Source organism: Crassostrea angulata, chromosome 8 (assembly GCF_025612915.1).
Source record: "Crassostrea angulata isolate pt1a10 chromosome 8, ASM2561291v2, whole genome shotgun sequence".
Taxonomy (NCBI): Eukaryota; Metazoa; Mollusca; class Bivalvia; order Ostreida; family Ostreidae; genus Magallana; species Magallana angulata.
In genome coordinates this window covers 1,540,822-1,567,836 of record NC_069118.1, presented here as the reverse complement: position 1 = coordinate 1,567,836, position 27,015 = coordinate 1,540,822, and the positions used below count along the sequence as shown (strand labels likewise).

Below are 27,015 nucleotides of genomic sequence, written 5' to 3'. Positions count from 1 at the left end.
ATAAGAACTGGGTCTGGGCTAGGTAAGTAGGGGAATGGAATTTGAGCAATAATGAGCCTGAGTCATCTTGTTTCTTGGCTGTGGAGCTGACCAAACCCTCCAATACAACTTTTTTTCTGGCCCTTCTGTCATAAAGAGAACTTTTAATTGGCCATGGAGAAAGGCACTCTGACCCTATTACTGATAGCCCTGGGGTGGTCATTGAAATTAAATCAGGACTGAACACATCTGTCCAATCCCTCACAATGTGTGGTCCATCTACAATTTTACCGGCCCTGTCTCACCATAGTGTGTATATACAGGTCTAACGAAATTTGGAATTAAACTTAATGAATTATATCTCTAATATTACAAGTTCACATCAGTTTTTACTCAATATTTTGTGAGCAATATGAAATAAAACTTTCATATAGAGACCGTTTTTGTTAGTCATGGCTGGCAAACATTTTCTGACGTTAGTTGAATCCGTTATGTGGCATGGTTTGTGTTGTGTTATGAAAAAAAATTCACAAACATATAAATAGCAAAAACAGTTTCTTATCTTATTCTGATTACGCATGTTCTTATCTTTGTATTCAGACTGCAAAAAAAAAAAAAAAAATTGTATGGAGAGCATCCTCCAGTTTTAGAGACATTAGACAGATGTTGTGGAACCTGACAATTGCTCTCCCTTGGGGTATAAAAGTCAGTCCCAGGGCCCCTTATGTCAGTGAGTGTGTGTGAAGTCTATTGGTTCAGAAGGTAGATTCCTGAGAGTCTCTGAATGGAAAGACTTGAAACGGTGTGAACTAATTAGTGTGCATTAGCTAACATGAAGTTGTGCAGTGAGAGAGATAGGGGAAGTCTGCTTCAACTGTCTCATTGCTCTGTGTGTCTTGATGGAAACATGAAGTTTTATTACATAGGTGTCTTCTTAATATTGTAGGGCCGACAGTAGAAAGGTGTCACTGAAAAAGTTGGCCTACCTTAATCAAACACCTACTACATTTTTGAAATGATAGAGAGGGAGAGAGAGAGAGAGAGAGAGAGAGAGAGAGAGAGAGAGAGAGAGACCTACACATAATGCTAGATCTGGAGAAGACAGCCTCTCCAAGTGTTGCCTGTAATACCAATTTGTGGTTGTTTATGATCACTCTTCTGTCAGAGACTTGCTTCATTTGCAAACAGAAAACAAGGTTGACTGGTCATTCACTGCATAATCTCCTTAACACCTCCAGCTTCCCTCGGTTCAGCTGGGTTCTTCTTGGGAAACAAAACAAGAAGCTGAGGTTAGCCAAGAGAGAGAGAGAGAGAGAGAGAGAGAGAGAGAGAGAGAGAGAGAGGTTTTGAAGAACCTGTTAATGCTTTATTATAATGGCACCTGCTTAAAACTCCTCTCTCTTTATTTTCTCTGTGGAATTCCTCAGGGAATCTGTTGATGGTGACAGAGAATTAGGGTGACTATAAGGGAAAATCAATTTGATACAAAACAAATGGACTTATGAGATACTAATCATAGACTGTGTGAAGACTTAGTGACAGGGCCTTGGTGTGAGAGTTTGGTGAGACTTGGAGACCAACATAGGAAACCCAGCGACCATCACTGCCAGGCATCAAGCTAAGACCTTGATTAAAATCTGTCAATCGAAGGCAAGTAGTATTGGAGCCTGGAGATGACAGCTGATTAAGACAAAATAAGATACTAGATTCATTCATATCAACAGCTGATAAGAAAGTCAGAAGAAATGAGAAATAAACAACTTAAGACTTTATAAGCATTGGGAGCTTGAGATGACAGTTGTGATGTGGGGGAATAATATATTAGATTTATTGATTTATTCTCTTCATCAACTGAAAGGAAAGTTCTTATTCAAAATGAAATATAGACTTCATTGACAGTAAACTAATAAATGTCTTCTACTTTATTTGATAGGCAAAAAAGGGGGCAGTTTGAATTCATGATAATCACTTTTTGATGCGCTCAGTCTCTAAGTATTGGGTACGAGTGCAGTGAGCTTTTATTGCTGTATCTGGCTTATGTGTTAACCTGATATGAAAACACTCAACCTTAACATTTGGTATGCCTGCAATATATTTATTGCTAGTACGGTTATGACTTGTATGGCCTTTCTTGGAGTCTTTATTATTCGTTATCACTGAACTTTATTAATGTGGTATATTGGGTGTTTTTAAACCGAAAATATTTTACAGGCTAGCTTATTGGACTAGAGGTATTTGGGGATGTGTCTGGCATCAGTGGATATACACTTAAAATTTGATATCTCAAATATTACCTAATATCAAGAATGGAGTTTGAAGTTCCAAACCTGTTACCTACTGAACTTAAACTCTATATGTCTAATCCTTGGATACTGAAATTTGTGTTGGTCCCTTTGAGATAGTAAGGTTTGACTGTATATAGTATGTGTATGTTTCTCCTGTATAATTGTTCTATTAGTTATAAGTAATAAAGCTCTCCTATTTTATATTATTTATGAGTAATAAAGCCCTCCTGTATAACTATTATCTATAAGTAACAAAGCTGTCCTTAATGTTGACAGTGTCATGAGATCGGGATAAGGTTTGGACTGTATATGAGTCTGTTTCCCCTGTATAACTATTATCTATATGTAATAAAGCCCTCCTTTATGTTTACAAGTAAGCTCTCCTGTATAACTATTAGTTTTAAGTAAGCTCTCCTGTATAACTATTAGTTAAAAGTAAGCTCTCCTGTATAACTATTATCTATAAGTAATAAAGCTTTCCTTTATGTTGACAGTGCCATGAGATTGGGATGGAGTGCCATGAGGACATTATGAAGACATTAACAGAATTACAAAATGTAAGTACGCTTCAATTCTATTCATAGTCCACACAAGTGAAAGGAATCTTCAGACAATTTAAACTTTGATGAATTAGTCTTTAAGTCACAATGCACTATAGTACAATATAAAACCTCAATAAATGCCTGAAATTTGTGTTTCTCTTGAGTTATAACATGAGGAAGCAATGTATACAAAGAATTTCAATTACTCACACTATTTACAAAAACTCAGAGATGAGACTGCAATAAGAGCTACAGAATGTTGTACAAGGAACAATAAATGTCTACAATAGATGGATTACCCCACACCTGGGGGCAGACATTTGTGTCTGGGGGAGACCTTCTTGTCAGGGTCTATGGAGGAACCCTAATGTAAACGGACATCTTTGGGGGGGGGGGGGGTACCTCCCAGATCCTCGTCATGGTTCAAATAACACCCATCTCCTGGGAATTTTACCAATGTGTAGGCATGCCTTTAGTTTAGAGAATGGCTGCTACAATCAGCTCCTGCAGAGAAACTGTCAAATGTCAAAATAGAACAGAGAAATAAATAACCTAATAACCTGCATGAAGGGGGAAATCCAGCATATGCATTACAACCCACAAATCTCAGATTTTTCTTCCAGATGTTTTTAGTCTGGGTTAAAAAAAAAAAAAGAGAGAAGAAATTTGAGATAATGAGGAATAATGGTTAGGATTTTCCTTTGTTGTATCATGGATTGTGATTCATGGCTCTGTGTGAGCAGCCATGATGCTGAGTCTGCCAGAAACTACAAGGAACGAACTTACCAATCCAAAACCCTCCCTCAGTAAATCAGAAGATATTCACGGAATCAATGACAAGTTATTTAACATTTATTAATATTGAAAAAAACCTTGGAGATGAAAGATTTGATTTGGTAAAACATGTTGTTTTATTGGTGTATGGAGATAATTGTGTAATGGCTTGTGATTCTGATCAGGCACTGTGGGGAGAGCTGTGGAGGCAGCAGGTGCTTGCTCAGTGCTCCCTCCGTTTTCTCAGGCTGTCGATTAGACAGCTGCTTCTTGACTTTGATCATAGAGGCTAAATATTGCAGTTTCATGTTCACAATCATATAAAAAATCCACACAACACTAATTTTACATGCCAGGCTTGGTCTATTCATAAATAAACATTTCCTTATGAAAATATGAACAGCTTGGTATGCTTCCCCCACAAGTTCAATCTGGGACATCCTGGGACAACTAACACAAAGAGGTTTTGTCCCCTGGGGGAGGTAGGGTTCTTTGTTTAGGGCCAGTGACCCAGAAAAATAGAGGGTGCAATGTCTGGATCTGATTGATCAGGTATTGTGATCGGTCAACCATAAAATGGAAAAAGCAGAGGAAAAGTTAGCTACAGACTGCAGAAAAAAAGAGGAGAGAGAGAAAGTAAGGAAGAAAAGGAAAGAGAAGCTTCCATTGCATCAGATGCTGTTATTCCTCAGACATCTGTTCTATTTCATGAGAATACATGGTATCTACAGACTAAACTTACAAAGACAATTTGAAAACATGCTGTAATAAAGCTGATGTGCTGGAAATGCAATCTCCTTCAATCTCCCCCCTGATAATGAGTTTGGGTTCCTAATCTGTGTGAATGCCACATTACGGTGGCCATTATGTAACAAGGCATTGCTAGATAGATGATAATGGGAGCAATTTGTACAGGAATCAGGAGGTATAGGGAGAGTCAGGCACCCCAGGGGAATTCTGTTGTAGCAGATCGTAGTCCTTTGAGGGGGGGGGGGGGGGGGGTACCAGGATATTCTGATGGGTCAAACCCATCAAAAGTTATATCATGAACTTGACTTTATAAAAAAAATTTCTTCCCAAATTTTAAAGCATTAAGCTGGTTCTTAGTAAAAAATGTTATACAGCACTGAATTATCAGTATACATGATAGTGATGAAGATCATTACCATTCTGAGCAAATTACTCTGTGTGGGGTAATAAAAACAGCAATAATTATTCCAAGGAATACTACAGGAAAAGGCTTGTTTACTTCTCAGACCCAATTAGCAGATTTTAGTTCTAATGTAGAAGTAATAGACATATATACATGTACTTATGAACACATAAATAATGTATATATCAAGGTATCGCAGATAAGATATAACCAAATTAGCTCTGAATGGTTCTAGAAATAAAAAGCTGACCACAAAAATTATATATTGGATATTTCTAGCTTTATAGAACTGATACAACAGGCCCAGGGCCATAAAACTTAGACGAGCTCACTTTTGATCTCAGTCTCACTTTTCCACTATATGTTTCCTTTGTAAAAGTGAGACTTAGATCACAAGTAAGCTTGTCTAAGTTTGATGGCCCCGGGGCTTGATCCTGTTTTTGGGAGAGCTTAGTAAACTATAAAGATTAAAGATGTGATAACTATTCTCCTTACTTAGTTAATAGCTTGTAATAATTGAATAGATTAATACAAAGTCTAATAATTATTTACAGTGTATATGTCGGCCAGAGTTTGATAGAAGAGTTACTATGGTAAAGGTTGACTTTTTCAGGCAATGAAGACGTACCACACGTATCAGGCAGAGAGCATGCAGGCGGAGAGCAAGCTACGCGCCATGGAGAGTCAGAAAAACAAGCTGGAGCAGCAACTCGCCGGCAAAAACATCGCCACAAACCGAAAACTCAAAACCTTTACCAGGCAGACAGAGAAGGTAGGAAAACTCGACTGTCTCACTCACTGAGAGCTCATATATAGACTCGACTGTCTCACTCACTGAGAGCTCATATATAGACTCAACTGTCTCACTCACTGAGAGCTCATATATAGACTCGACTGTCTCACTCACTGAAAGCTCATATATAGACTCGACTGTCTCACTCACTGAGAGCTCATATATAGACTCGACTGTCTCACTCACTAAGAGCTCAAATATAGACTCGACTGTCTCACTCACTGAGAGCTCATATGAAGACTCAACTGTCTCTCTCACTGAGAGCTCATATATAGACTCAACTGTCTCACTCACTGAGAGCTTATATATAGACTCGACTGTCTCACTCACTGAGAGCTCATATATAGACTCGACTGACTAACAGACTTGACCAACACATACGTATGCATGATCAACTTCATGTAGAGCTCGGCCCCCTCACAAAGAACTCATCACTCTTAGATCATAATAAATCTCACAATGGTCACAAATCTCATTCTCCTATATATTCACAACAAAACTAGGCCTGTTAAATTTTAAATGGTCCCAAATCATTTTCTTATTGATGGAGATATAGAACTCTATGTAAATGTTCACCATTCTTTGAATTAAATACAGATTGAACTATGGATGGGAAAACAGGTTCTACTGAACACAGATGAACCAAAGTATTAGTTTAATGATTACAACTACTGGGGACTGTATGTTTGTGATTCGTTGTTTTACAGAAGCAGAACAAATACTCTGAGAACAAACTGAAGGCACTGAAGGCGAGAAACGACTATCTGCTGTGTGTGGAATCGGCCAACGCTGCAGTCGGGAAGTACTTCTCTGACGACATCTCCGATCTCATTGATGTAAGGGCCATAACTCTAGTTAAACAACTGAGGCATTAGTATACTGATAGCAAAATAGAATGACATGAGAGAGGATAAGTCTGTTAGATAACTTTTACTTTCTGGATTACACCCCGTCACTCTCAACAATTTTTTCTATTAATAAGGAAATTATAATAGATATCTCATTGATTCAACTAACCTAATTTATTTTTTACCTTTAATTTATCACCTGTTGTCTTCCTGAATTTTTTATTGTGTACACCTGTTGTCTACCTATTTGTTAACACCTGTTTGGTTCCTGTGTGTTGTTTCACATGTGTTGTGTACCTGTATTGTCTTTATCAGGAGAACGACCTCAAGGAAATCTTCACTGTCTTTCAACAGGTGTTAATTTTGTTAAGAAATTTTTTTTAGTCACATTTCCACATTATGTAAAATCAATATACCCTTTGATATCTCACATCCAAATATTTATATAAAATTTGATTATCCAGGCTGTGATATTATAATGATATTAGTTATGATATGATAGTAAATATCAAATTATGATATGCATAGTAAATATGAAGACAAGACAAGTTATACCTTAGTACATGTACTTTTAACTCAAAAAGAGATTGGTCAGTGATGAGTATAAACACATTAATGTGTTGAGTAAAATTGCAGTAAGTATTCCCTATTCTATTGTCATTGAGAAATTTTCTTTCATGGTTTAACCTATAGAGTTAGCACATTTATACATGCAGGTATATAAAGATTAGTCCCTCATTGAGTCATCTCTCTGTTTTGTAACTTTCTCTGTTTGTTGAATGTGATACTTTATCCCTCATGAACTGTACATGTGAAATATAAAGGCTGTGTAGTTTGTTTGACAATAGGGCTGGGACGATACTGTACTTAGCCGATTCGGTACATATCACGATACGATACATATCACGATGCATTGCAACTAAATGAAAACATGAATAAGGGTTTAAAATCTATTCAATCCGTCGATGTATAACCACATGTCCAAAGTCATTTTATTATATTTAAAATAAGCGTTGCACAATAAACAAATGAATTTAGTCTCGTATACAATACTTTTTCATAAACAAGTAATCCAAAAGTTTTCAACACTGCAGATTTAGCTTCCAAACAGTTTTGACAACTTTACAAGGTTTTCGGCTATATTTGTACCCGCATAATAGGCGCGCGGACTAGAAATAGCCGATTTATGAGGGTCGGATATTTTTGGAATTGTTGTATTAATGGTAAATGTATCGATCCAAATATCGTCAAAATAAATACCGTGATGCACTGGTGCATCGGTGGATCGTCCAATCCCTATTTGACAATGTATGGACTTTGGTTATACCTATTTTCATGTTGGTTATTACCTATTTTTATGTTGGTTATTACCTACGAGGGTTGTCCCAAAATAGCGTAGACAAGTGGTGTTACTCAGTTAGTCGAAGACAATGGAAGATGAAATTTGTGCCACAAAGGGTTCAAGAAATTTGCATTCAAATAATGTTTTTAAATCAAATATTGTTTGAGAATAAATTATTGAAATAAAAGCATGTTAGATCAGAAATTCGACATGCGGCGCAATGTCAAAAACAAAAAGTTAAAATCAACATAATGAAATGAAAATTGCGAGGAAAAGTACTGTTCGAATGCAAAAATTCAAATAAAACATACATTGATATTTGATAACAATTCTATTATTTACTCAGAAAATGTTTTGGCTATAATAGAACTTTCAAATATTTTATAGCGCGTTTTGTGACAAGTTAAAAAGTTAACTCGTAATAAAAATGACGATGTCAGCGTTTAAGGCGGCGCAGCAGTAACTGATACAATTTTGTAAAGACCATGAAATAAATCCTAAGCGGCTTTGGAAGTAAATGAAACAGGGTACATGTTCAAAGATAATATTTTTTCTAAGACATTTCGGAAATAAAACGTTAATGTTATCGTAAATGATGTGGAGAGTTTAGCAACAAAGTAAAACTGGAAATTTTCGACGTCGCACATTGCGCCGCCTGACAAAACTTGTTGTTACTAATTATTCATTTTCTCAAGAAATAAATAAAGTACAGATTTGAATTTTTCAGCATTATTTGCGAAAGGGTCATTGAAGAAAACATAGAAGTCTAATGAAATTGCAGTGAACAGATTATAAATTATGTGTCCTGTCTACATTATTTTGGGACAACCCTCGTACATGTATTTTCATGTTGTACCTATATTTTTACCATTGACAATGTATATCACTTATTTTAGTTTTATACCTATTTCATGACCATTTACCATGTATGGAATTTAATTTTGTTGTGTATTTTGTAAGGGTTGATAGTAAATGGACTTTTCCTTATTTTGTTTGTGTATTACAGTGTATGGACTTTGGTTACCACAACTCGGTGCGTTGTACAATGATGATGTACCAGTCGTGTCACAAGAACATCAGTAAGACGCATCAGAATGCGATAGAGGTCATACAGAAGTGTGTCGGCGACCTTGATGCTCAGTCAGACAAACAACGCTTCATTGAGCTTTACAACTCAGCCTTCATGCTCCCCAAGAAGTTTGACTTTCAGTCCTCTAAAGGGGACGAGGTAAGCATCTTAATGACTCTGATTTCTGTCATCTAGAAATTATAATGACTTTTATGCAACAAATCATACAAGTATATTAAGTCTAGTATAAACTGTAATATGACACCTCATTAAACAAGCAATGGGTTAATATGGAATAATATGAAGTTCCCTTGATTACCTTCCTATAACATGTCAATTCATCCATAATCACATTACAAACCTAAAGGATGGGAGCTCATTATAGAGATATTCCGTTGAAGTATTTTATTATGTATGAATAAGATAAAGCTTTGGCTTATGTTGAATAGGCTGATTGTAAAGACAAATAAGACTCCTGCTGTAAATATAAGCCTACAGCTGTATATACGTGTATGAAGCTAAACTTTTGTATATACAGATGCACTGTCATGTTTCTAGTTACCAGTGATTATAACTCGCTTTGATTATAGGAATTGAATTTTTTAAGCTTTTTGAATAGCAGCAAGTAACGTGACTGTATTTTATCATTATCAGCCGACGGCAGTGATATTCTGTGAGAAGTCGAGTGTGAGTTCACGATTCCATAACTCCGATCTCCTCTCAGTCTTGTTCTTTGTCTCGAGCATGACGTCAGCATGTCCTGATCATCATATTGCATATTACATCTTAATTAAGACCTCTTATTTAACCTGCCATCTTTGGGTGTATTGTGTTGATCCGAGGACTTACGTAATGTTTGATATCGATCCCTAGGTACAACAAATCTCCGCCCAGAAGCCGGTACAGGACGACATTCTCCAGCGGTACAAAGCGATCGGGAACCGACTGGTGGAACTCCGACTGGAGAACGACGAGACGTGGAAGACGATGGAGGCGACGGAGAAAGCCCTGAACGACATGATTACCATCCGCAACTATGACGTGACCACGTTCTTCCAGGAGGAGAACCCGCCCCCCAAATCTCCGCACGAGGCGGCGAAACAACGCGGCGAGTGGCTGGAGATGGAAGCCTACTATCTAGCTGTAAGTCTGTCATCATTATATAGATCAGAAATTATATGTACATACTGAGTAGTAGAATAAAAATCAAAATTATGGAGGACTTCTGAATTCAATTGAACTACAGTGTATTCAAATCAGTTTGCTTTAGATTTAAACATCAGTTCCACAATAAGTTTAAAATGACCCCCTCTGAAATGGCAAATGATCCTGCACATCAAAAATGTTAAGATGATTCGTTTAGAATATTTTATGTTGTTGTTTATTGAAATCATAACAAGAACGGGGTGGTAAAAAAATAAGATAAAATGAAACAAGAAGTTTGTGTTTTTTTGTTTTGTAGAAATTCAGAAGGTACACTCAGAGCTGTAACCAAATAGCCAGACTTCAGGGAAAGTATGGAGCCATCCAGAGGGCACTAGGGGACAACATCTCTACCTCAGGGTAAGGTCAAGGGTCAAGGACACTGTCAACTCTACCCCAAAGCTTGATTTAACAGGAAATACTATTGGTCCCTTTGAATACATGCCATAATACATTGTCATGTGTGTTTGCAAAGACTATATTTTCAATTAATCAAATTTGTAAATTTGTAATTGTAAACCCTTGTAGTCAGTGATTTAATAAGAGAACATAAAACATTAATTTTACCATGTTCTTGAAAGCATGTTTGCAAAAGATGAAAATTGTATTCCACTATCCATAAAATAGTTTTCTTACTGTATATTAACAAGCTAATGGTGCAAGAAATTCCTGTTTCCTGATCTCTACCTGTATACCTTTTTCTACCTGTGTTGGTGTTTAACTAAATACCGTATCTGTAAAGCTCTGTCCATTTATAACTTCTACTGGTACCTCTCAATCTGATGGTGTTGGACCTTCACCTGTATCAATGTTTCACCTTTACCTACTTACCTGTGTAATTGTTTGACCTTTACCTGTACACCTGTGTCTTTGTTTGGAGCATGTGCCACTGTCTGCCATCCTCTGTTGCATGCATCACGACCTTATTGCGTAATCTAAGACTTTCCGATTTTCAGCAGACCCCCATCTCTTCCCCCCAAACCCAAAAAGAGGCGGATCGGCCGTAGTCAGATTGTGGGACAGCCGAAACTGTTTGGGGGAAGTCTGGAGGAGTACTGTGAGGTGAGTTCTATTTATAGATAAGAAGATCCTTCCATATAGTTATAGGGAAATTTCTAAGACTGAGGAAAGAAGAAATTCCCTGTGAATTGAAATTATTGTGTCTGATTCAAAATTATTTAAAAATAAAGCATTCACATAAAATAAGTGATTTAACTTGTTTTTCTCTTAAGGCGACTGGACAAGAAATTCCATTAGTGGTCAAAAGTTGTATACGTGCCATAAACTTGTATGGTAAGTAGGGCAGTAAAGCTCAAGGTCAGCCAATGTATCAGCTAGCCTTATAGAGTTCTCTGTTTTATTTAATGACTGATCTTGTAAGTACATATATTATATATCTCAACTTTGTTTTCAGGAATGCATCACCAGGGGATTTTCCGAATTCCTGGAGCTCAAGTAGAAATTAACGAGTTCAAAGCAGAGTTTGAGAAAGGTTTGACGGTTGTAACTAATAATAGAAATCTCTAGCTATATCAATATCAAGATATCGGTAGACATAGTTTGAATCATGCAATTGCCGATGAATTATAGCAGTGACATTTGTATATTGAAACTACAGCCCAAAGTGTTGGCTTTGAATATATTTCAATGTGTAGTTGTTAACACAAGTTCTTCAGAATTAGAACGCCTGAAATTAGAATTGTCTCTAATAATGTCATTGACAACACATTGACTGATTACAGGGGACGACCCGCTGGTTGACATGGACCCGAGCGACATCAACTCAGTAGCCGGCGTCCTCAAGCTTTACTTCAGGGAACTCCGCGAGCCTCTCTTTCCTCTGCCTCTCTTTGATGAGCTTATATCAGGGAGTAGTAAGTGTTTGATTCTCAGGGAATAGTCTTTTAAATTATCTGCTACTAACTTCTGTACAGCACCAAAATAACTTTCTATATCTTGATGTACTTTAATAGTTTTGATGAACTGTTTAAAGCTGTATCATGTCAGTTTAGAGTACATGTATAAACCAATATTTTTCTTCTATAAGTTAATATGACGATAGAGTTAACCTTTTCACTTGGAGCCTGACTAGAACATAATTGAACATGCATGTTGGGGGCTTGCTTTATTAACATTTGTTTACTACTACTGTACAAGATATTGATGTCAATACGAGTTCACTAACCTGTTACTGCCTTTCTATACAGTCCTATACTTTAACACTTGTTGATTTTTAAATTGCATTCATAGAATAACTTAGAATTACCTGCATAGATATCTAAGCTATATAACACAAAAGCATTATTTTTGTTAATATTCATTTTATTTCTTAAAATGCAACCTGGCAAAAAAACAATGCAAAATTTTATTGCTAATTGATTTATTATGAATATAGTTTGAAAAATTAGCATGAATAAATGTGTGATTATCCTTGATGACCTTGACCTCTGACCTTCAAGGAAAGAGGGTTGTCCTGTCGGTGCTTGCCTCCCCCACCCCCAACCCGAGTGTGCCTGGCCCTGTTTTAGCTGTCCAAAGCCCACCATACATGTTCAATATGTTCGTTGGCGGACATTCTGACCCCGTCAGTCTGTCTGTCCATCCGAATGTGTTGGGCGCGTATGGTGGGTTTTGGAGTTCAAGGCGCGGTGCCTTCAACTTTCAGAATTAGATGACACACAGCGAGTGGAGAAGATAAAGGATCTACTGGCGCCACTGCCGCGATGTGTACTGGTGGCGATGCGGTACCTGTTTGCCTTCCTGAATCAGTAAGTGTCAATAAGGCTTTGTAAGTATTGAAATAATTGTGATCAAAAGTAGATGAAGATGAAAAATTTAAAATTCAACTCAATTTCAAATAAATTTATCAATTAATGGCCTTCAAGGGGTAATAAGATGGTACATGTACATTGTAAATGTTAACACTTAAATCATGTCATACACATGTTATACAACAGACAAACAAAAGTGAGAAAGAGTTAAATGATTTAAAAGAAAACAGCCACTAACATTTACACAAATTCATAAATATCAAAATGCCTATACATAGACTTACTTATGCATGTACTCATATATACATACCGGTATGTACATACTGGTACTTTAAGAGCATGTCTACGAGAAAACCATGCAAATATGGAAAAAAGCTGCGGCAGCAAGTCTCAAGAATGAACAGAATTTTATCATAGGTTTAAAGGATACCCATCTAGAGTCAGATATATGATGTTTGTTTTTGCACTGGATGTTTCTATTTATAGTAACGGCCAGTATTGCATTCTGGTTAATTATCCTCTAAAATCTAGAAAAGTTAAGAGAAAAATTGTCAAATTCAGTAATTAATTACAAAATGTATAAACAATGTTTGAAAAAAAATAAGACTATATTCTTAAAGAGGAAGTTCAAACCTTTAATCGTTGCATATTTTTGTTCATATATCTATTTACACCATGAAGTCCCAAGGGTGTAAATGTTGGCAGGATGCCAAGAAATGATAATTATACATTTTTGTCAATTTTTCAGAAAGAATTTCTCAGAAAATGGCACATTATTTTTTTTAATTTTGTGTTAATAAGAAACTGTTTGATGTAATGTTACAAATATATAAAATCCATCTTTGGACTCTCAAGGACTAAAAAGTAATAAATTAACAAAAACATACCATTTTCAAATAAAATAAAAAAATTTTGGTTTTTGAAATTTTATGTTACAAGTGATTTTAATCCACTGAAGTCAATATTTGTAATTAAACATGAAAAAAACCCCACCCTATTTTGCTTTTAATTAAAAAAAAATTAGTGGATATCATTGTTTCTCACAGAATTCTCATTACATTTGCATTTCATTACTACTGTTAGAATTGTCTCCCCTGTTGCGCTCTTCGGTAGAGAAGGTAAACTAGTCAGCATGTTGACAAAGCTATACAAGTTCAAGTTCAGGCTACATGTGTAAGTATTGAGAAATGCTGTGAGTGTTGTTAATATATGTTATGATATTGAATGATTTTAATTGCACAAAAATTGCCCCATCTTGTTAGTGTTATTCACTATATCACATACATATTGAAGTTTGATGGAGACTTGTATCTAGTCTATAAACTGCTATTTTCTGTCCCAATTAAGCAGCACATTTGGACGAATTTTAATCAAAATATACAAACTTGTGATAGAAGTACAATTAAAATAGATGAAGGGGAAATTTTCCAAGATAATCTCATTCACAGATTATCATATTTTACTCGAAAAAATCCACAAAAACGAGAACTGATTTCTTACAAAGATTTAATTTATAATGGGGTAAGACCTGAGCATAGCCTGGTCACGCTAAGATTATTCTTTCTATGTTGAAATAATTCGGAATTCACAAGGAATGCCTCGTGCAATTTTTCATCGTTATCATCGGAGTCTGTTGCAATAGACATCACATTTCTACATGTACGTGTACATTTCACTGGCCATCTAAAAATTACCCTTTAGATGTTAAGGTTAGACTTCATGGAATCTTGAAATGACGGGGAGGGAGCTAGGGTTTTTTAAGTTCTTGAGAATGTAACACAGTAAGTACATCTGAAATTAATAGAGAGGTCTACTCCCTACCTCTTTATTAGCAATTGATCTCCTCTTGGAAAAAATTAAAATTTGTACCTTTTCTTAAAATTAAAATATAGTTGTAAAGGAAAAAATGAGGTGTTATGTTACCCTTTCCCCAGGGGATCTCAACCTGCGAAAACCACATATGAATATAAACATAAACTACCGGTATAAAAAAGTTATCCCAAATATTAAAATAGACATCATAACTTGTTTTTGTGGGATTGTTATTTTGGGATGTTATTTAATTATAACCCATCATAAGAAGACCTGGTCCCAGAGTTATGAAGCAGTCTAATAAAAAAGTCAAAATTTTTACACTCTCTTATTGTCTTGTGATTAAAAAAATTGAAAAAATGAAATGCCAATAAAATGTGTCTCTATATTATATTACGCTGATATTCTGCTGCTATTTACTAATTTTAAGCGTAATTCAGGCTTGATATTGGGTCCCTCTACCCCTCAAACAATAAAAGTTCAATCCTTTATACTGTCGGACAAAAATAATTACTAAATCTACCTTATTCTATGATATTTTAATGTGATGGACATTCATTGGCAATTGATACCACACCACTTCCACATTTTAAAAACATTCTGTTAAATTCAACAAAGATATGTTTAATCATTTTTTTTTTCATGGAGGTGATCCTTTTGTTTTTTGTTTTTGTTTGTTTGCTTGTTTTGGGGGGTTTTTTTTGTTTGGTTTTTGGTTGTTTTTTATTTGTTTTTTTTTTGGGGGGGGGGGCTTTGAAATTTGGTCCTACTTCCTGAATTAAAAAATCACTAGTTCAAGTATAAAAAATGAAACGATCAATACATAATACATGCATAGAGAGAGAGAGAGAGGGAGGGAGGAGAGATTGTCAATCTGTGGTAAAAAAATATGTAAAATTACACACCAAAAGAGCCCGGATTTAAGTATTTAAGTACTTTGAATTTTGTAGTTTTGCCCCTGTAATTATTCATTTGTGTATCTAATGGGCACTCTGCTTGTCTTAATGTCATAGGCGTCGGAACCAGGGGGGGGGGGGGGCTAGGGGGGACTTAGCACCCCTCCCCACTTTTTTTGCAAAGTTAGACCTAAACATTATGAACATAGCATCATAGAGGGTTCAGCCCCCCCCCCCTCCCCTCCCCGAATTAGGAATTTCATGATTTGGGGAAAAACATTTTGGTAGGTAAGATTTTTTTTGAAGTATAGGTATTCCCAATATTTCTAAGAATTAGTCTAGCCCCCCCCCCCCCCCCCCCCCCCCCCACTTTCAATTTGCTTCCGACGCCAATGAATGTGTAGCACTGGCAAATAAGTCCAATTCAGCTTACATGTATATTCAAATTCCCATTTTCCCATGATTTCTCGTGTTTTAATGGCATTGATTTAAAAAAAACTGAAATGTGTTGAAGCAATCCTTCAGTTCAGTAAAATATTGTTTGGCTCACAAATATGTCTGGTTTTTTCCTCATAATATACATGTTACAATGTAAAGCTTATGCCAAACTACAGATTCTGGAGAGTTTTAAAAGTAGAAAAATGTCCAACTTTAAGACAATATATTTGCAATATTATTGAGAGTCCAAAGACAGATTTTTGATATATTGTAAAGATAAATGTCCTCTTATAACTAAAAACAGATTTAGTGAATTTAAAGTGCCATTTTCTGACTTTTAAGCATTTAAAAAATGTATATTTTCACAATTTTACAAAAAGTTGGAAACATGCCAGATTCGTGACCTATCTGCACTTAACAGAAAGAATATATGGGAATTCTGACAAAATGAATTACACAAGTGTACCTTGTTAGTGTTAACTCTAAATGACTTTTTGAATTCATATTTAAACTAAACTCAGAATTCTTAACATTAATTTGGTAAATTATACAAAATTTTATTCTTAAAAGGGTCAAAATGCTATTTTTAGTAACAGTGCTGCAGAACCAAGTTTAGACTGACCACATCAAAAAAAATTTTGTGGCAAATTAATTCATATAGATGCACACTGTTACACACAAAATATGAAGTTGATCAGAGAACCTTGCTCCCACCACCTTTTGCATGGTTTTCTCGTAGACATGCTCTTAAGATATTATTTATCGCCATGGCATTATGGAGATTATGGCATGATAGTTCAACGTTCTTGAGTTGTAATAGGTAATGTCTTTTGTAAGTACTGTGGTTTCATCAATATTCATTGAATACCAATTTTCGTGGATTTCGTTGTAAAGTTGATCCACGAAATTAAATGTTCATTAAAGTGCAATTTCTATTAACATTTTGTATTGATAGGGTAATTGGCCACAATTTTACATATCCTTGAAACTGTGATTTTAACTTTATCCACGAAAATTGATACCCTTGAATATTAATGAAACCACAGTATATGATAAATGACTGACCCCCTGTCGTCTTTGTGGTCTCTATAAGTATATGATAAATCACTGACCCTCTCCCATCTTTGTGACAGTCTCTGTAAGTATATGAAAAATGACTGACCCCCTGTCGTCTTTGTGGTCTCTATAAGTATATGATAAATCACTGACCCTCTCCCATCTTTGTGACAGTCTCTGTAAGTACAATGTATATGATAAATCACTGACCCCCTATCGTCTTTGTGACAGTCTCTGTAAGTATATGATAAATCACTGACCCCCTGCCATCTTTGTGACAGTCTCTATAAGTATATGATAAATGACTGACCCCCTGCCGTCTTTGTGACAGTCTCTATAAGTATATGATAAATGACTGACCCCCTGCCGTCTTTGTGACAGTCTCTATAAGTATATGATAAATGACTGACCCCCTGCCGTCTTTGTGACAGTTTGTCCGAGTACTCTGACGAAAACATGATGGACCCATACAACCTCGCCATCTGTTTTGGACCAACGCTTCTGCCGATTCCATCGGACCGCGACCAAGTCTCGTACCAAGGAAATGTCCACGAGGTCATCAAAACCATCATCGTGCACCACGAGGAGATCTTCACGTTTGAGGGGGGAGAGGTCTATGAGAAATGTATCATAGGCGATCCAGAGTAAGTTATAATCGCAGACTGACTTTGTTTTTGTTTTACATAATGTGGATTTCCATGTTAAGCAGATCCACAAAACCAAATATCCAAGGAACAAAGAAATAAGACAGCAATTTATTTATTGTATTGAGGGAGAACCTCCATGAATTTACAAATTCTCAAAACTGTGCGTTTTACAAAATCCAGAAAAACTGATTCGGAGGTTTATGAATAAAACCACAAAAGCACACAGTCACTTGTTTACCTGTAATGTCTGTGATTTTTTAACGAGGGCTGTAAGGTTGTTTTTTGTTGTAGTGGAGAGAGTTATAACGATATCACGGACACGGAGGCCGACCCCAGCTCTGTGGCCAGCGACGAGGATGAAGACGAGGATGGTACGTACTCCTCCTTCTGTCTATCTCTTCCTTTGGTTGAACTTCTTCACATAACTTATCCTGATGCAAGGAACACAAGTTACCACCTCAGAGCTAGACTTCATGAAGCACACATTTTCTTGCATCATGGTCATTTATAAGAAGTGTATACTTGTATAACCATCATGGAGTTATCCACTTTTCCACTGAATTACACTATGACAGGAGCATATTATCGATACAGATATACACTGTAGCTAAAAATCAAACAGACCTTATAGCCAGAAGATCCAGTTAGCTGTAAGACAATGATTATTACTCTGTGTATCCACTCACTGTGCAGTTACAAATATAACCTACAATATTGTATATATTAAGAATTAGTGACACTTTGATACTCTGTTACTTGGAAACATATTAAGGTGAGACGACACGTTCATCAATTTTAGTTAACTTTTTCCAGGAATTTGTTAATGGTTTACTACTACTTTGACAAGCTTTCTTGCAAAAAATTAGGGTACCTTATTAGGCATTTCTGCAAAATACTAGAGTATGCAATTTCCTATATAATCTTCTTGGAAATACACTTGAATTGCTGATATAAAAATAAATACATCTTCAGCTCAGCGAAATTCACTATATTAGAAATATATCTCCGCCGGGGCGAGGCTTTGAACTCACGACCCCTAGAACCTATACACTTCTGACAGTGTGCGGCCACGGTTCTAACCACTAGAGCATCTAGATATGTAACTAGATTCAAGTAAATTTTGAACATTTTTAAAGTAATTATAAAATTAATATTTTTGATTGGAACTCTTTATTACGAGGAGATAGAAAAAAGATTCTCGAGGAACGTGTCGTCTGACCTTAAAAGATATTATTCATACATTGAATACTTGAACAATGGCCTGAAATCACACACTGAGTTATCTCCTTTTATATGTATATTCACATTCACTAACCATGTGATATGTATGTTGTTGTCATGGTAATGACACGGTTGAGTGATTTTCCAGGCTGTTCCCTAGGTAAGGATGTAAGAGCTACCTCTTTTTATATTTCAGTTCTCACGTCACATTTTTGTTTATTTTATCATACAGAGCTTGCCTTGTCTGTATCAGTTTGCTGTGTTCCTATCAATGAATGAAAGATAGGTCATAAAATCTTAATTCCTAACAAAGACAAAAGTTGTCTTCCTAATTAACTTTTTGATAAATGTGACCAAGATTCTTTTTACTTTCATTCATTGGCAGAACACATATTTAGACATTGATCAAAAGCTCAGTGGAATTTTAATTTGCGTCTCTTTCAGTTTTTAACCTTAATCTGAGCCATTTTGGTTCCATAACTACCTTGCCCACTTTAGTTCTAAACAAACCCTGGCCCTGTTGGTTCTGTGATCAAGTTCTTGTCACACACCTTCTGTCTGTCACGAGTACTGCATTGTTGTCTTGTCTTGTTGTTAGTTACCATGGTTACAATCTTCCATAGGACATTTTTGTTTTGGCTGTTGTTGGTTACCATGGTCCAGTTTTCCCTTTGCCTTTATTTGATTAATCTTTGAGTCTTGTTTCATTTTTTTGATTGTAAAGTCTGGTCCATGGTTACTGTTTGTCCAGACTTTAGTAAAATGATTGGTGATTTCCTTATATTTTTCTTAAATTTCATGGAATGTTTATTATTTCTTTATCTGTTTAATGATAATTTCTAGGGAAAATCTGATTTTTAGTGGTTGATATTTTTATAGTTTGTTATATCCTGATATAGAAATTCTAATCTGATAGGGATTCCAGAGATCCATCTGGAAATGCAGGGATCTGGATCTGTTCAGTTGTATAGAGATTCAGGGATCTGGATCTGTTCAGTTGTATAGAGATTCAGGGATCTGGATCTGTTCAGTTGTATAGAGATTCAGGGATCTGGATCTGTTCAGTTGTATAGAGATTCAGGCATCTGGATCTGTTCAGTTGTATAGAGATTCAGGCATCTGGATCTGTTCAGTTGTATAGAGATTCAGATTTGTTAGGTTGAGTACAGGTCCAGATCTGAAATGTATAATAGATAACTGGATCATAAAGTTGTAAAGATACCAGCGTTTGAGAGGTTTAGTGCAGATTTGGATCTTAAGAGATAATGTAGAGATTGCATAGATATTATATATAGATTTGAATCTGAGAGATTTTCTTACTATAGAGATCTGACTTTGAGAATTGTTTGAAATCTGGATCTGAGGTTAAAGATAGATTTGGATTTGAGGGGTTGAGATTAAATCTGACAGATTGTTTTATAGAGAGGTTGTATAGAAATCTAAATCTGTGAGGTTTTATAGATCTGATAGGGTCTCCAGATTATACTGCATGACCCCCTGTTAATCAGATTGTGTACACACCAGCTAACTCCGCACGCCTTCGTACAATGTATATATACAATAACACAGCACACCAATATAGCCGGCGTATTGTAAAACAGGGATCTACTACTACTGTGTATAATTAACGCTGGGCAGGGATCATATCTTAGCTGTGTGTATACTGGTAAATGTGACACTGGGTCCTAGAACTACCTCATCAAAGGGTTCTCCACTCGAGTCAAGGAGGCTTGGAGAATTTGGTTTTTTTAATTGTTAGCCGAAACAAAAAACTGCAAACTTCAAGTAGAAAAAGCATGAATCCAAATTAACAAGTACATGCTGGACATATAAACCTGTTGAGTAATTAGAAATTACAAGTAGTTCTGATGATGAAGCATGAAGTTCTTCCTGAAATGCATTTTATTTTGATATAATTTAGTTCCTGATGCATCCTGGATGTTGATTAATTCAAAAACATTAGATTTACTCTAATTAAAAGCAAAAAAATGGTGAAACCAAGATATGTAAATTTTAACTTACTAATATTTGTTTTTTACCATCATGATAATACATTGATAAAATTTATATGAAATCAAAATGTTAGAACTTCACATGAATGTTTGCCTTATGTACACAAAAGAAGCCTTCTTAGTTATTGTAGAAACGTACATTACAATTCAGTGTGTGCCTGGCATTTTGTTTTGAACAGATGCTCAAATCTTTGAGGCTGTAGCGCTGTACGACTTTGAGGGCCGGACAGGGAGGGAGCTGTCCTTCAAGAAACACGACACCCTGCTAGTGTACCACCGTGTGTCTCAGGACTGGTGGGAGGGGCTGTACCAGGGGAGGGAGGGGCTGATTCCCGACCGCTACATCTGCCTCAAACACCCGTAAGTATCGCGCAGCAGGTTCACGTCACACACTGTGACCATACAAATTGATCTTGTTGTGTGTCTGGGAACATTTCTGGTGTACACAGTGTATGATTATTTCAATTTTACGAAGTTTTTATGCTATCTCCTGAGATATCGGAACAAATTTTGTACTCTGTCTCTGGAGATATCTAAACAAATTTTGTATGCCGTCTCTAGAGATATCTAAACAAATTTTGTATTCTGTCTCTGGAGATATCTAAACAAATTTTGTATGCTGTCCCTGGAGATATCTAAACAAATTTTGTATGCTGTCTTTTGAGATATCTGAACAAAGTGTATATATGCTGTTTCTGGAGATATCTGAACAAATTTTATATGCTGTCTCTGGAGATATCTGGACAAATTTTGTATGCTGTCTTTTGAGATATGTGAATAAAGTATATATGCTGTCTCTGGAGATATCTGAACAAATTTTGTATGCTGTCTTTTGAGATATCATTTATGCTGTCTCTGGAGATAAAGGAAAATTTTTATGCTGTCTAAAAATATCTGGTCGTATACCGTTGCTTGAGATATTTGAACTGTAGAGTATATGTCTCATCTTTATTTTGGTAATTTCCCTAAGTTAGTTAAATCGATAGTTGTTCTACAGATAATGTTCCGTAATGTTAGTCCTTTATTGGCAATCAGATTCTGGGTATGATAAGGATGAAAAATTTAAACAATTTCCCTAAAATTAATTGATTACTGGAAGTTCCTTTATGTGATGAAAATTTTCAACTCAAAAGGAAATACATCTTTCAATAGGAAATGTTGATATTTTTTGAAAATAAAAAAAATTGGAAAATTTAGGAATTCCTGCAAGTACTATCATTTTCATTAAACACATGCAGTGAATGATAATAATGAAATAAATTTAATTTACCGGTAGTCAAAAACAGCCAGCTGTTGTTTCTTTGACTATTTATATCAACTAAAAATAGATCTTTCGTCTCTCAATTTTGTTTTCTTTTGGAAGTTAAGAAAAAATTGAACAAATTGCAAGATTGCATTTTTTTTAAAAGATCAATGAAAAAGGATCTTATGAAGACCTATAAAATGAATCATAAAAACAAATGATAACTGGATTAAGCTTACTGATTACAGGTGACAACCAAACAAGTGCCTCCGTCCGAACAAGTTGATAAGGGAGTTAACTCTTACTTGTCTTGATTGCTAAGGTAGAGATGGAGGAAGGGGCATTTATAATGTATGCATGGAGCAATAAAATGTACACTAAAACTATGTACTGAATAAAGAGGGGGAATTGAGGGGGATGCTGCATGTTTAGGTAAATGTTTCATGTATCAGATAATATGATATCTGGGGAAGGAAATAGTGCAACACTTTTTTAAGTTAAGTTGATGCATTTTAATATTTTAGTGGAGTTACATGTACTTAAGTCATACAATTAAAAGCTATTCTTTTTAAATTAAAATGATTCAGTAAATTTTATCACAAATACAAAATTAAGAAGTTAGGGTGATTCAGTTTTGGTGTTCATTGCATTTGTGATTGCTAAGTTATGTCGGCTCAGTTTCTGTTATAACAGTGGGTCGTGGTGTCTCTCCAGGTGGGAGGACTTACCTATAGCCCTGAACGGACAGGTAAAAAACTCCTCGACAGGTGCTTGTGTGGAGTCTGGCTGTTTTTAATCACTTCGATGCCCTGCTCAAATCCCCCATGATTTCAGAGCACTCTAGCCAAACCTCTCTTTTGTTTGAGCCCAACTTAAATGATTTCATTCCATCCCAGCAATTGATTTGAGTGCACTCTGGAGTCTAACCCAGTGTTGATTTGATTTTGGGACATATGTATATATTAATATGAAATATGAAGTTTGCATTCATTTGGAGGTATCACTTGGTTTGGAATGTAGCAGGGTTTTTTATAGCACAGTTAACAAATTCATACATATTCACTGTTTTGACAGATAATTCAGATTCTTTATGAAGTTACAAATATTTTGTTTTTCTTATATTTAATAATAAAATTGATATTATGATACCAAAGTTTAAGAGAAGATTTGAGTTTTTCTATAAATTACATCCTGCAACAAGTGATAGATTTAATAAAGATAAACACTATTATGATAGAAGTTTGAGAAACAATTTTGATTTCCTTTTCAAGTTATTTAATGTAATAAGTGATAATTTGATTAAACACTGCTATAATTTACGTTTATAACAAGATTAAGAGTATATGGATGACAAATATTTTTCTGGTCTTTGTAGTCCTGAGGAGCGGAGAAGTGTAACAGACGAGGACAGTGTCAGCCGCTTCTCGACCTTGAACAAGGTCAGTGCCTCGCAGCTCCCCACCATCCTTGCTGAGACTGACCAACCCGAACAACCACCCCCAGAGTCTTCTCCCAAGGACAGTGTACCCGAGAAACCCTCCCCCCGCGTGACCCCCTCGGGAACCCCCCGGTCCTCAGTGGGATCCCTGGAGACCCCTATTCTCCCTGCAGCCAAAAAAATGAGTTCTCCTAAACTAGAGGTGAAAAGACAGAAGGACCCATTAAAAATCGTAGAGGAAGAGGAAGTAAAGCTACGAGCGACGGACCACGATGAGATCAGTGCTGACATTGACACTGCTCTGGCTAAAGTAGCTTCTGATCTCCATTCTCTGGAGATGCAGCAGAGATCAGACAAACGTATGAGTCTACCGACCATCAAACACACCCCCAAACATACCCCAGACCTAGTTCTGGATCTCCCCACAGAAGGTGCTAATGTGTCCCCACAGGAACTCAGTGAGCCAGACAGTCCGACCACCACAGCGGACACGTTTGCTCAGTCTAATCAGGGCACAATGAAGAAGGCTAACTCCATGCCAAGGAATATTTCGGGTCAGTTTCTGGAGGCAGACCAAGGTGGCTCAGCTTTCTACACAGGACAGGGGATGGTGGGATCATTCATCGGAAGGAAGAGGGGAGGGAGTGCAAGAGAAGGCTCCAACAAGGATTACCCCCTTATGTCATCATCTATGACATCATCACTGACCTCATCAGAAAAGACATCATCTATGACCTCATCGATGACATCATCAATGACATCGTCAATCTCTGTCCCACCTGTGGTTCCCCCTGGTGGTGTAACAGGATATAAACAACCACCCCCTGTAGCCGAAAAACCAAAGCTTCCTCCCAAGGTCAAACCCCAGGTCATGAAGAAACCCTCGAGGTCTCCAGAGGTACAGAGGCGACACGCCCCACAACCAGCTTCCACTTTAGATTCCAAACGGTGATAAGTGAAAGTCAGACAGTGTTAAACTGAAAGTAGACGTGTGAAATGTATGTCTATTTGTGTACTAAGGAATATTTTTATTCAGAATTCCGAAGTGAATGGATTTTTATTTCCTTATGTAAACACACAGGTGCAATTGTACAAAAAGTTTTACAATAGTTAACATTACGGTCGTGTGATTCTTCAGTGCAATATTATACTTCATGTGTCTGGGAAAACTTTGTTAGAACTTGATAGAAAAGTTAATGTTATTTTATTGTGCAACTGTTGCTGCTGTTTTTATTGAGCTGAATCATTGTCTGTCTCACTTAGACAGAACCGGTATCCTCTAATGTCAAAGAGAAATGTTATAGTTTTAAAACTTCATGCTCAAAACTGTAAGATATCTCAATTCATCCAATTTTTATAGCATTCCTTGATAAACATTTGTCATATGATATTTTAGCCAAGTTAATCATAGTATTATGCTAGTGAACAATTTTGTATAATCTGACAGCATGTCAGACATTTCTCATCAATTTACAAGTAATTATTCTTTATTGAGTGACCCCTCCTCCCTTTCTATTTTTCTCATGCATTTGATCTCTTCATTCTTTAAACTTTCAGCTTTTGATGATTATTTCATGTGCTTTTTCCGCTATGTTAACATAAAGATGATTTTACGTATTGAAGGCACTCTGGCATAATACAGAAAATGTCTGTGATAAGCTGTCTCCGCGCTTCCCCCCCATACACAACTACAGGGTTGTACAAAAGTTGATACGCTGGATACAAAACAACCACTTATTCCGCAATATTGTCATTCCTAAATCAGTTTGAAGGTGCAATGACATATCCATGATTGTTAGTTGAGTTAGGAATTGTCTAATTGTGAATTTCTTAGTTCTGCATTCAACCTCAAAAGGTTACTGATAGTCCTCTTACTTTGATAAATGTGAACCAAAATTTTTTCATGATAGATTGAACGCTATATAATAATTCATGTACACATTCTTATGTACTATAAAGGTTATGTATTTAAACAGGAACTCAACAATTTCTTGATAGATGACCTTGGACAAAAACTAAGGTCGTTTGCAAATATTGCCAAAACACAAGGATGGAGTAGTGTATCTGGAAACCCTTCAAGAGATTATTTTTGTACATGTCTGTAGAAACAATAAAACAGTATTGCTGATCACATTGAGAGAGAGAGAGAGGACGATTAATTCATCCACACATTGACTGGTAGATTAAGTCATCCACACATTGACTTAACATTGTGCATTATTGACTAAGGTGCTAACTCCGTTCTCACATCTCCGGAACAGGTAGAGAGGGCTCAATGTTTGTTAGTAGTTTTGTTTTATGGGTTGATGTACTTAGTACTAAGTACTTATTCTTTAGTATGTGTTCTCTGAACAGCAAGAGGTGTATCATTTCCATGTGTTCAACTAATCAGAGAGAGAGAGTGAGAGTGTTGCCCTCCGGTCCAGCAGAATGAGTCATGGGATTCATCTGTCTGGTCAGGAGTTGTTTACTCATTATTTATGCAGATCTGATTTTCAAAACAATCGAAAAACTTCCATTTATATGAGGCTTCATATTGTAAGTACAAAAAAAATCATTAAATACTTTAAACAGCAACCCCCTGTGTTGTGTTTGTTCTGTAGTGAGGTTCAGTGTTCCATCACAGACCAAGGTCACTCAACCTCAAGGTCACAGCATTGTTTTGTTTTAAAACCTTATTTTCCACATGCCTGATGTGAAATTTTTGAAATGTTCTTTAAAAGTACTACATGAAAACTGGTTATGTAAGATTGACTTTTCCATTGAAAGGATGTTAAATCTCATTTTCCATTTTTCATATGGCAACTCAAGTGACTAAAAACTTTTCAATTTTTATAAAAAAGAACTTTTTATATCCCCAGGACTTACATTAATATATGCATTTAAATTTCTGTATGTAAGCCATCAATTTGAATCAGACGAACACAAGGATTCCATTTCGAGACCAAAACCACAACTAAGTTATCAGTGCTGGGTTTTACCATGACGGCCGACCTTGAAAACTAAAGTTTAGAGCTTTGTTTCCCCCAGTTATGAAAGATCGGTATTCGAGTTAGTTTTTGTTTGTGGCTGGGCATCAACAATACTTGTATTACTTTTTAAATTCCTAAACCTACCTGTACAATTACATATATTATCATTTTGATGTAAAGGTTCAAGCAGAATGTAAATTATGAAATTCAAATTGCAAAATTTCCTCCTCTCAGATACAAGTGTTTATGAATTCCATGAAACCCTCCACCGAAGTATTGAAATTCATGGTCAGGGATTCAACCATAGATTAGAGACTATGCTCATATAAAAGAGATTTATTATACACCCATCAATTTTCCCTTCTTCATACTGTCAATTTTACAGGGTGATCTGATTTTTCGGATCACCACATTGTGGTTTTCCAATTCCGTATCACCTCTCTCTGAAAATGATGATGTAGTAAGCATTAAGTACCATCTGTATTTTAGCATGTTTTAAAAGAATTTGTTTCAAAATAGTT

At 36.1% G+C, this 27,015-nt stretch overlaps 1 protein-coding gene across 9 annotated transcripts in view; it reads left to right on the top strand.

The window, feature by feature from the left end:
• Positions 1 to 26,099, top strand: part of LOC128159423 (SLIT-ROBO Rho GTPase-activating protein 1-like) — a 47,231-nt gene extending 21,132 nt beyond the window's left edge. For 3 of the 9 annotated variants that reach the window (XM_052822513.1, XM_052822507.1, XM_052822512.1), the window contains exons 4-20: positions 2,759 to 2,821; positions 5,347 to 5,505; positions 6,234 to 6,362; positions 8,723 to 8,944; positions 9,440 to 9,472; positions 9,659 to 9,928; positions 10,248 to 10,348; positions 10,945 to 11,050; positions 11,221 to 11,281; positions 11,403 to 11,480; positions 11,731 to 11,862; positions 12,654 to 12,756; positions 17,393 to 17,605; positions 17,900 to 17,979; positions 18,978 to 18,989; positions 21,021 to 21,201; positions 23,460 to 26,099. In XM_052822513.1, the coding sequence (XP_052678473.1) occupies positions 2,759 to 2,821; positions 5,347 to 5,505; positions 6,234 to 6,362; positions 8,723 to 8,944; positions 9,440 to 9,472; positions 9,659 to 9,928; positions 10,248 to 10,348; positions 10,945 to 11,050; positions 11,221 to 11,281; positions 11,403 to 11,480; positions 11,731 to 11,862; positions 12,654 to 12,756; positions 17,393 to 17,605; positions 17,900 to 17,979; positions 18,978 to 18,989; positions 21,021 to 21,201; positions 23,460 to 24,474 (2,958 nt within the window). In that variant the 3' untranslated portion in view covers positions 24,475 to 26,099. The remainder of the gene's footprint in view (positions 1 to 2,758; positions 2,822 to 5,346; positions 5,506 to 6,233; positions 6,363 to 8,722; positions 8,945 to 9,439; positions 9,473 to 9,658; positions 9,929 to 10,247; positions 10,349 to 10,944; positions 11,051 to 11,220; positions 11,282 to 11,402; positions 11,481 to 11,730; positions 11,863 to 12,653; positions 12,757 to 17,392; positions 17,606 to 17,899; positions 17,980 to 18,977; positions 18,990 to 21,020; positions 21,202 to 23,459) is intronic. The other 6 variants (XM_052822514.1, XM_052822515.1, XM_052822508.1 and 3 more) reach the window with 5 other exon arrangements.
• The last annotated feature ends 916 nt before the right edge of the window (positions 26,100 to 27,015 follow it).